At 33.3% G+C, this 11086-nt stretch overlaps 2 protein-coding genes across 2 annotated transcripts; one reads left to right on the top strand and one right to left on the bottom strand.

Moving 5' to 3' along the window:
* Nucleotides 1–4489: 4489 nt before the first annotated feature.
* Nucleotides 4490–6557, top strand: LOC136216583 (pentatricopeptide repeat-containing protein At2g22410, mitochondrial-like). The gene has a single exon (XM_066003124.1). It carries the CDS (start codon nt 4497–4499, stop codon nt 6555–6557), a length of 2061 nt encoding a protein of 686 aa, XP_065859196.1. The 5' UTR covers nt 4490–4496.
* Nucleotides 6558–7396: 839 nt separating this feature from the next.
* Nucleotides 7397–10879, bottom strand: LOC136219696 (serine/threonine-protein kinase 52-like). The gene is made up of 6 exons (XM_066007184.1): nt 9489–10879; nt 9275–9396; nt 8676–8881; nt 8413–8587; nt 8010–8144; nt 7397–7807 (listed from the first exon to the last, which is right to left on the bottom strand). Exons 1-6 carry the CDS (start codon nt 9805–9807, stop codon nt 7592–7594), a joined length of 1173 nt encoding a protein of 390 aa, XP_065863256.1. The 5' UTR covers nt 9808–10879; the 3' UTR covers nt 7397–7591.
* Nucleotides 10880–11086: the final 207 nt, after the last annotated feature.

The following is an 11086-nucleotide window of genomic DNA, read 5'->3' as shown; positions in this document are numbered from 1 at the left end:
TTTTATTATTTTTTCTCTCTCCTCTTCTTCCCCTTCCTCCTTCTCCTTCTCCTTCTTCTCCTCCTTCTTCTTCTTCCTTCTTCTCCTCCTCCTCCTCCTTCTTCTTCTTCCTTCTTCCTTCTTCTTCTCCTTATTCCTTATTCTTCTTCCTCCTCTTCTTCTTCTTCTTCTCTCCTTCTTCTTCTTCTACCTTTTTTTTTCTTTTTTTTTAGTTTCGGAAATTTCCAGATTTCTGGAAATTTTCCAGAAATCTGGAAATTTCCAGATTTCCGTCGGAAATCTGGAAAAATTCCAGATTTCTGGAAATTTTCCAGAAATCTGGAATTTTTCCAGATTTCTGGAAATCTGGAATATCAGGCATGCTGCCAAGACTGTATGTGCAGGTATCATTAAGTGACGCCTGAAAGCCTGCAAAGATGAAAACTAGATTTTATCTTTTGAGGACCTATAAATTGTTAGGTGAGTTCTTATGTCATTCTATGAAATACTCGTAGACTTAGCATGATCAGTTGAATTATACCAATTATTATTTTTTCAAATAGAACTTGAACCTGAGGCATGTAAATCGCTGCCAACACAGCGCCAATATAATAAAAAAGATGGCTACTGATTGTAAATCGCTGATTATTTTTATATCTGCAATGGTTACATTCAATAAGAGATAAGCAACATATTACTTGTTTATATAGGAAAGAGATGGCTACTGATTGTAAGTTTGGAAGTAGAAATGAAGATAACATCATTTCAAGCAAAAGCAAGAAGCTAAATATAGTTGCTGAAAGAAAATTTGAAACAAGTAACCATAAGCTGAAATGCTGTTTCATTGCATTGATGATTTATAGATAAGCATGTTAGATACTGATTATTTTCCAGATTTCCAGATTTTCGGAAATCTGGAATTCCAGATTTCAGGAGAAATCTGGAAATTTCTGAATTTCGGAAATTTCCAGATTTCTTCGGAAATCGGAAATTAAAAAAAAAAGAATGGAAGAAAAAAAAAGGAGGAAGAAGAGGAGGAGAGGAAGAAGGAAGAAGGAGGGGGAAGAAGAAGAAGGAAGAAGAAGAAGGAGGAGGAGAAGGAGAAGGATGAAGAAGAATGAAGAATGAGGAGGAGAAGGAGGAAGGAGAAGAAGAGGAGAGAGAAAAAAATAAAAAAATAAAAAAAAATCGAAATTCCAACTCTACCCCTGTGCCATGTCAGCATTTTAACACTGTTAAGCCTATTTCCGTTTTTTGGGTAACAGCGCAAACCACAGTCCTTTTTTTTGTAATAACAAACCACAAGGGTTTTTTTGGAATAACATCAAACCACATGGGTTTTTTTTTTGAATTTACCCTATATAAAACATAATTTCAAAAACTTAAAAAAATATGTCATCGGAACTTATCAGTGTACTCTCAAATACTTTGTTTTGTAAAAAAGTAAACCACATATCTCCATCTGTAAACTTTTAAACCCCAGACTCTTATTTACAAATAGAGAAAACAATGAGCATTTTTTTTACTTTGAAGTAGTTTTAATCTATTTCAAAACTTTTCAAGTCCATTGTTTTAAAAAAAAATGATTTGAAAATTAACTGATATAAAATTAGAGGTAAATTGTTCAATGTTCTTAAAAAGAATGGGTAAAAAAAAAACTCTGAAATTTCAATAATTCTGAAGATAGAAAGATCATCTGTGTTTTTTAAAGCCTAAAGAGCATCTTGTTTCTTTATAACTTATCTTTTTAACTTTTATTGATCAAATCACGGATCTATAAATTTCACATGTATTGAATTATTCTCTAACAGTTTAACTAATGTAATGTAAGTGGGAGATAAAAGTGTGTGAAAATTAAAATTCAAAAAAATCATTCAAATTTAAGGCTTAATAAAATAAATAACTAAATAGAGACACTTATTAAAAAAAAAAAAAAAAAAAAAAACTAAATACAGACACAATCCTCAAAATCCTAAAAATGTAAGAGTTAAATTATGGGTTTAGCACAAGAAAATCCTGGGTCTCAATTTTTCTATCGCTCGTATAAAAAGAATATCCTAATTTATTTAAAATAACACATAGAAAAACCCACAAAAAAACATTGTGAATTTTTTTTTTAACGAGCGACAGACATGGGGAACAAAAGAAAAAAATAAAGACAAAAATCCGGAATCAGCCTTGTCTAAATTGTTAATACTATAGGGTCTTAAATAGAAGGAAGACAAAATTGAATAAAGTTGAGAAGATGGTCCTGACTCGGCTGAGTGGGGCTTGTTCAACCGAGTCAAGCAGGGCCGGACCACGGTGTCGTCCTTCTACTAAATTGAGTGGGTCTTCTTTTAGCTTTTGCAACTTTGGATTGTACGAATGCATTAAATCCGTTAATATATTCATTTAAAAAAAGAAAACCTAATACATATGTTCATGTACTTAATACAAAACTTCAATTATTACTTTGAATTTTAAATTTCTAAATACCCTTATATTTTTTTTATCTAATTCTATTTTTCAATAGAATTTATTAGAGGTAAAAAATAGGAGACACTCGATTAAGTGTTAAAGTATTCATCATGTATCAAAAGAAAATAATAAATAGATAACTAATTATGAACGTTTAAAAGTTTATGGGACAATTAAAGTTTTAGGGATGTTGAATATAATTATACAGGAGTAAGAGGTTGGATAAAGTAGAGAAAGATGGAGAAGAATGTGTATTTGATTTTTATTTTTAATTTTGGAGTTTATTTGTGATAATTAGATAATAAATTAGGTTAATTTATAAAATAAATAAATATAAGAACCAAATTAACTATTTTTCCTATGACTTTTAACACCGTTAGTCAATTTGGTATGTGTTTGCTAATGAAATGAACCTCAATGTACCATTTTGTAAATTTTTAAACCACAATGCTGCAATCGAAAACAGGTATAACCACAATGTTTATTTTTGTATTTTTCCCTTTTATCTATGATTATTATTAAATTTTGATAGACGCTTCATAAAATGTTTTTATCCCTTTAGAATTTTGTGTTTCAGCATGGGTATGATTTTGTACTTTGATTCATGATTTAAAAACATGTCTACATTAACCATTTTACATACTAATAACATATTATAATTTTAAAACTAAATGTGGATGGTGCGTCATTTGCGAACGAGAATGTGACTGGGTTTGGGTGTATCGTTCGGGATGAGTTGGGCCGATTTGTTGCGGCTAAAAATGGTATATTGCAGAATTACCATGATGCATCGTTCATTGAAGCGCTATCGGTCCGTGAAGCTCTCAGTTGGATCAAAGAACGCGGATGGAAAGATGTAATCATTGAATCAGATTCTTTGATCGTGGTACAGTCTATGGCCCGCTCGTTAGAGGTTTCATCTCCTTTTAACGTCTTAGCCAATGATTGTCATTTTTCATTGAACGAGCTTTTTAATTGCTCTATTCGATTTGTCTGTCGTTCTACAAACTCTGTTGCTCATTTGTTAGCTAGAAGTAGTATTTTACCTTTACATCGGGGTGAGTGGTTTTCTGTACCCCTGATTTTATTTGTAATATGCTTCTTCTTGATTCTTAATATATGCTTCTTTGGTTGTAAAAAAAAAACATATTATAATTTTTATCAAATACTAATAATCAATCAGCAAATAACAAATAAAAAAAATCCAATAATTAAGTCATAACGATTAAGAAAAAAAGTTCTTTTACATGAACGATACAATTTTAGGAAACAAGAATATTAAAAGGAATAAGTCATTTTAATAATCATCTTTCAAAAAAAAAAGTCATTTTAATAATCTAAAAATTATTTTAAACGAACTATAAAAAGAAAACAGAGAAAACAGAGGGAGTAGATAAATAATATTATGGGAAAATTATATAGAAATTAAAAACTATTTACAAATATGTCAAATCATAATTTTGGATTATGTCAAACTAATAAATTCACTATTTTTAATATATTTTAAAAACTAGAATTTATAAATTAGGGTCTAAAATATATTGATTAGGATTTAGAATTTATAAATTGTAATTTAGAATTTTTAAATTAGGATGTAAAATCATACTTTATATGTGTAGCAAATAATGGTATATTTAGAATTAAGTTTGATAATCTGATTTAATTATAATTTTATAGTTAGTTATGATATTCATGTAGAAAGCCCTAATATTATTATTTATATATATTTGTAAGAAATAAATATATGGCTCGTAAATATATTAAAAGTACTGATTTTACTAATTTGATATAATAAAAAATTATAACTTGACATAGTTTAAATAGTTTTTAAAACATGAATTTCTGCTTCCTCAAAAAAAAAAAAAATGAATTTCTGTGTAATTTTCCCAATTTACTTCTTTTAAATATATGGGCTTTGTTGGGCCAATCTTATGGGCTTGGCTTAAACCTTAAACGATCTCTTTTTCTTCGTTTCTGAGATTCAACAGACAAAAACTGATTCAAAAAAAAGTATTGAAACCGATCTCAACTTGATCAATGTTCAGTTCTACCTTCACATGAAACCTTTTCTATCCTCTCCAAAAATCTCACTTCGTCTGTCATTATCTTCTTCTACTATAACTCACAACCATCAATTCCTCTTCCGTCCGATCAAGTTCCTCTCATCATCAACCAATCCTACTGTCAAACCAACCCAATGGAACTCAACCACCAATGTAATCATCACTCACCCGATTCTCTTAATCATGGAGTCTTGCACTTCTATGATTCAATTAAAGCAAATACAAGCCCGCATGACCGTTACTTCTCTCATAACCCACACATTCCCTTTCAGCCGTGTATTGGCCTTCTGCGCTCTGGCTGACAATGGAGATTTAAACTATGCTCATTTGTTATTTACCCAATTTGAAAACCCCAATACTTACATTTGGAATACGATGATCAGAGGATACTCCAAAGCCAAAATGCCGCTTTTGGGGATTTCTTTCTTCCGCCAAATGGTTCAAAAACGGGTTGAATTGGACACTAGGAGCTTCGTTTTTGCATTGAAAGCATGTGAACAGTTTTCAAGAGTTTTAGAGGGGAAATCAGTTCATTCTGCAATCTGGAAATTGGGGTTTTCCTCTGCCTTGTTGGTTCAAAACGGGCTGATTTATTTCTATGGTGTTCATGGGTGTTTGGTTTTAGCTCGTAAAGTGTTCGATGAAATCTCTGTGAAGGATGTTTTTTCTTGGACCTCAATGGTTGATTGTTATTCTAAGCTTAATTGTTATCATCAGGCTTTAGATCTTTTTAATTCCATGTTGTTGACTGATGTTGAGCCAAATGAAGTAACCATGATTTCGGTGCTTTCAGCTTGCTCTGAGAATGGGGACTTGAGTGTAGGGAAGAGTATCCATGAGTATGTAAAAAAGAAGAATTTGAACATTAATCTGAATTTGATGAATGCAGTTTTGGACATGTATGTGAAATGTGGTTGCTTGTCTACTGCTAGAGAGATTTTTAATAACATGAGAATTAAAGATGTGTTCTCGTGGACTACCATGATCAATGGTTATGCTAAAAGTGGTGAACTTGGGGTAGCAAGAACCCTGTTTGATGAAATGCCTGAGAGAAATGTTGTTTCATGGAATGCCATGATTGCTGGGTATTCCCAAAATAATCAACCACAGGAAGCTTTAGAAATGTTTCATAATATGATGAAATCAGGTTTGATTCCAATGGAGAACACTTTGGTCTGTGTGCTTTCTGCTTGTGGTCAATTGGGATATTTGGAACTGGGGAAATGGATTCATCTCCATGAAATGGGAAAATGCTTAAAAACTAGTTTAATCATAGCAAATGCATTAATAGACATGTATGCTAAATGTGGAGTGATAGACTCTGCTGTTGAAGTGTTCAATAACATGACAAAGCGAGATTCGGTTTCGTGGAACTCCATGATTGCAGCTTATGCTACTCATGGGCAAGCAAAGCAAGCTCTGGTTATGTTCAAGGAAATGATAAGTGAAGGATTCAAGCCAGATGATATTACCTTCGTAGGTGTGTTATCAGCTTGCAGCCATAGCGGACTAGTCCCTGAAGGCCGCGCATATTTTCGAGACATGGAGAGGGTTTTCGGTGTTACGCCCAAGAGAGAACACTATGGTTGTATGATTGATTTACTTGGTAGAGTTGGACTTGTAGAAGAAGCTTATGAATTGATAAACATGATGCCAATGGAGCCAAGTGAAGCTGCTTGGGGTGCTCTGCTCAATGGTTGTAGGATGTATGGGAATGTTGAATTGGCTAAGCATGCTGCTGAAAAACTAATGGATTTGGATCCTGGAGACAGTGGAATTTATGCTCAGCTATCAGCAACTTGTGCTGATGGTAAAAGATGGGGTGATGTTAGGATGATTAGAAGCATGATGAGGGAGAGCAAGGTTAAGAAGATTCCTGGTCATAGCTTGATAGAGATTGAAGGGGTGTTTCATGAATTTTCAGCTAGTGATGAATCACACCCACAATCTGAAGTCATTTATAGAGCACTTGATGAGGTGTATTTGCTTTCCAAACTGGATGATTTTGTACCATGGAATTATGAATTTATAAATCTCCATTCTGTTTTGTTATGATCCTTCAACAGTGTATAAAGTACTAACCAAGAGAATCTAAAAGTTTATCATCTTTTTGTTTCGGATAAATTACGCTTATAACCGAACATAAAAATTCTTTATGACCCTTCACCTTCAAAACCGAACATAAAAATTCTTAAATTTTGCTTGATATTGGCATAAAAGACTGAACTTTACTTTTTAATAACATAAAAGTTTTTTAAACTTTCTACTCTAATAGCAAGTACCCTACCATTATAGAACTCATGGAAAAAATGTTCTAAAACTTTTTGATTTTCATTTACATATTTGGATAGAAAAGAGAAAGAGATCATTTAGAGAAAAAAATTCTAAAATTGCGATTTTGAAAAATAAAAATATGCTTTTATAAAGAATGTGATTCTAAATAATTTTAATTCTTTGAACTTTTTAATTTCGAGATCGATACAATCATATAGAATTAAGATTTTTGGACTTCTTAGAACATAAGAGAATACAGTAAGATTGTTCCTACTAGAGACTATTTGGCCTGGAAACCTTTTATGTCCGATTTTGAATATAAGACATAGAAGAAGTAACCTAAATTGAGGGTCCATGGATATAATTTGCCATTTTTCTCTCTCTTACAAATGTATACATTTTAGGCTAAAAATGTTTAGCATTACAAGATTTCCTCAATCGTGTAATTTCCTCAATCCACAAAATTTGTTGGAATACCTTGCAAAAAAGCATTTCTATATAAATGGCTGGTTTAATTGCTTTACATCTTCAATATTGATAACAATTAATCAAGGATGGTACCACCTTCCAAGTGGAATCCACCGTTTATAACCAAAAAAAAAAAAAAAAAAGCATAAAAATGATGATGGCCTTAAGGGACATATTGATATATGAATAAGCCATGACATAAAACAACATTATGAACCTCATGCCATGTTTTCATAGCCAATAAACTCTAGCAGTAATTAATCAAGGAGCAAGTTGATTATGATCTGGTCTTTGCCTTCCAATAAAACAAGAAGGCAAAAAGAAACAAAAATATTAAAGAAGGGAATTCAGGGACCACGAACAGGGGCGAAACAGAAACAGCCACCACGTGCCGTCTGGTCATCATCAGGTATCATCCCACCTCCCTTGCTTGTATCAATAGCTTCTAACATTCTCACAACCTCAGCCATTTCAGGGCGTTTCTCTACATGACCATCCCAGCATCTCCGCATGATATTTGCTAACGAACTTGGACAGCATCTCGGAACATCCGGTCGTAAGTTCTGTCACCAAAACCATGGAACATTATCTCTCTATATATTCAATTTCAACAGTATCTAACACTTTTTTCATTGACCAAACAGGTTAATCTCTAAAACGAGATTTAAGAGTATAAATGAACATTGCGAAGTGTGGCATCCATATAATATACACAGCAAAGATCAGCATTGTAAGAGTACGTATTTAATTTGTTTTTAAACTTACCTGTCGAACAACAGCAGACGATACATCAGCAAAGCTAAGATTAGGGTAAGGCATATCACAGCAATAAATTTCCCACAAGCATATGCCAAAGCTGTAAACATCACAGCTTCTGTTGTATGGTTTGCCATCAAGAACCTACAAGTAGTACATTTTTAAGAACTTATTCAACAATAAAGTCAAATGCAGATTCAATTGCATTTTCAGTTTTTCAATAATTATAAAATTACTGAACTCAAGCCAAACATTAAATTATAAACTATAGCTCTCTTCGATTCGTTTGCAGTCCTTGAAATTATCCATTTATTGTGAAATAATAATCCTACTCACTTTAGACCAGCTTATACAGCATAGAAAAAAACTCTTGACTATAAAAGAGTATCAATTGTTGTGAAGGCAAGAATACCTCCGGTGCCATGTAGCCGAGGGTGCCAGTTTCACCAGTCATGTCCCTTGGGTTCTGAGCTTCAACACGGGCAACACCAAAATCAGCAATTTTAAGAGTTCTACGAGTATCCAGCAACATGTTTTCTGTTTTGACATCGCGGTGCACAATTTTCTTTGAATGTAGGTAGCTAAGCCTGCAAATAAGTACAAGCAGAAGCTCAATGAAAATTCAATTTATTTACGAAGTATTCTAGAGAAGAAAGACAATAATACGGAACTCACCCTCGAGAAAGATCCAAAGCAATTTCAATCACAGCTTTATATGCAAGTTTCTTCCGCCTATTTCTTATCAGGAAGTTTTTCAGTGTTCCCCCAGCAAGGTACTCAACAACCACACAACATGCCCTAGAAGGGAGGGATGTTGGATTATCATTCGGGTTCTTTAAAGAAATCTTCAGGTTTGTTGTTCCCATTGATGCTCCAATGAACTGTTAAAACATATACAATATAAGTATTCCAAAATCGCAGACAACTTGCGGGCCTATTTTACAAAATCAACAGAAAAGATCTGCTCAAGTATGCATAAAACAAATGCATCAAATAGCAAGTACCAAGAAACACCAAGCAGCCATAGTCAAAGTATTCACATATTCGAATAGGTAATTACGCAGCCTAGGGGTGACAATTTATGACAAGATCGGTTTACAAAGACAACCCGCCTAACACGACATTATGAACCATATGAAACATCTATATATCTACGTAACATAACACACACGAAACCCAAAATTTCCACCGCTCATAAAGGCCTACTAATTCCATTTTAATTGGCAATACCTAATGAACAAGAGTGACAAAATATTAAAAGAAGAAAACTATACTTTTGTGACATTGGGATGGTCAAGCTTGTGCCAAACAGCAACCTCTTGCCGGAATGATGCCCGTAGAGCAGCAGTTTCAGAAGCCGTTGCCATACCATCCTCACCCCAATCCAATAGCTTCACTGCAATATCCAGCAACACAATGTAAATTGCAATCAACATCCCAAAACAAACTACAATAAAAACAGTTGTTGAATCAGGAAAGAAAAATTACCAGCAACATCTTGGTTATCATAAGAACCACGATACACAGTACCATAAGTTCCATGGGCTACAACATGCTTTATCTCTAATTTAGCTAATTCGATCTCCCACTCCTCTTTAGGCCTTTGGGTATCAATGTTCCTTGACCAAACCCTGCTAAGATGCTTCTCTAGCTGTACATCTAAGCTCTTAAGATCAATTTGATCGGCTCGGAATATCATATCCTTCCCACTAACACTTCCCGTTCCTCTCACCTTTGAACTTATAACACCTTGTTTTTCTTCGGGTGCCTTCTCCACCGCCTTTACACCCTCAGCATCCGAATCCATTATAATCCTTAAACAAAGAGTACCTTTAATCCTAGACAGCAATAGAACAAAATAACAAATGAATCAAATCAATCTTAAATCCCCACTTGTTTGCCCGTCTGATGTATTCAAATTTTCATCTCATACTTATGCTCATCCAAACCAAACAGCTTAAATGATCAAAGAAGCAATTCCGCAATCAACAATGAAAATTCACCCCCAAATCTAACCTAATTTTTTTTTTTATTTTTTTAAACGATCGAATACTATAATGAAATTTTTGAACCCCTGATTCACCAACCAAAAATCTTAATCCAGTTCCCTCCAATATTGACCTTATAACCTAAAAACTAGATTGCCCACCAATAAGAAGAAAATCAGTAATCAAAATACTTTCTCGACATTGACAGAAAAAATGTATAAAACCACAAAATTCCCTATCACCAACCCTTTTTTTTTATTCCATCAGCTAATTTTAAAACAAATATAACATAAGGGGAAAAAAGAAGTAAACCCTAAGAAAACGACTCAATTCGCACCACTATATGATCAAAGACCGAAGACTCAAACCTTAAAAAGCAAATAAAATTCACAATCAGAAAAAAGCGCGCACACCAATAAATTCCATGAAACCTAACTCAGAGTCTTCCCTTATAAGAAAATTTTATATAATAAAGAGACGCTAAAATTGACTTTGAAAACTAGCTATAAAAACTACAAAGGCGGAGAATTAGAAGAAAGTGAACAATGACAGAGTCGGTGTTGGCTCATTGATGTCATCGCCCATACTATTTTGTTTACCAATCCAAAGAAAAGCAATTTGTTCTGCTAGGCACAAAATTGCACAAAATCAAAGGAAGAGACTGGGAAGAAGGGGAAAAACCAGAGAATGAGAATGAAGGAGGAATATGGAGAAAGCTAAAATTGAGGCTAAAATGAGGGTGTGGTAGGAGAGAGGAAGAGAGACTGTTTCAAAATCGAAAAAGGAGAAGGAAGATATATATACAATAGAAAATGGAATTTTGGGCGAAATCAACCACTCTCTCTCTCTCTCTCTTCCAAAAGTACAAAAACAAAATCCAAAGTACATTCCATAATAAGCCAACCTTCTTTCTTCCTTCCCTTCTTTTTATTCCCCAACCAATTTACCTATACTTTTTCTCTTGACTCTTTTGCCCCTCCGAACTCTTTTCTTTTATTAATTTAATCTAAAATTCATTTTCAAATTTAAGCTTCCCAGATTTAGTTTTAATTAATTACTAAGGATTTTATATTTACTTTCAGAAAAATATGGATTTTA

This window comes from Euphorbia lathyris, chromosome 2 (assembly GCF_963576675.1).
Source record: "Euphorbia lathyris chromosome 2, ddEupLath1.1, whole genome shotgun sequence".
In the NCBI taxonomy this organism is placed as follows: domain Eukaryota; kingdom Viridiplantae; phylum Streptophyta; class Magnoliopsida; order Malpighiales; family Euphorbiaceae; genus Euphorbia; species Euphorbia lathyris.
The sequence above is the reverse complement of the archived record's forward strand: the minus strand, read 5'-3'. Positions and strand labels throughout refer to the sequence as shown.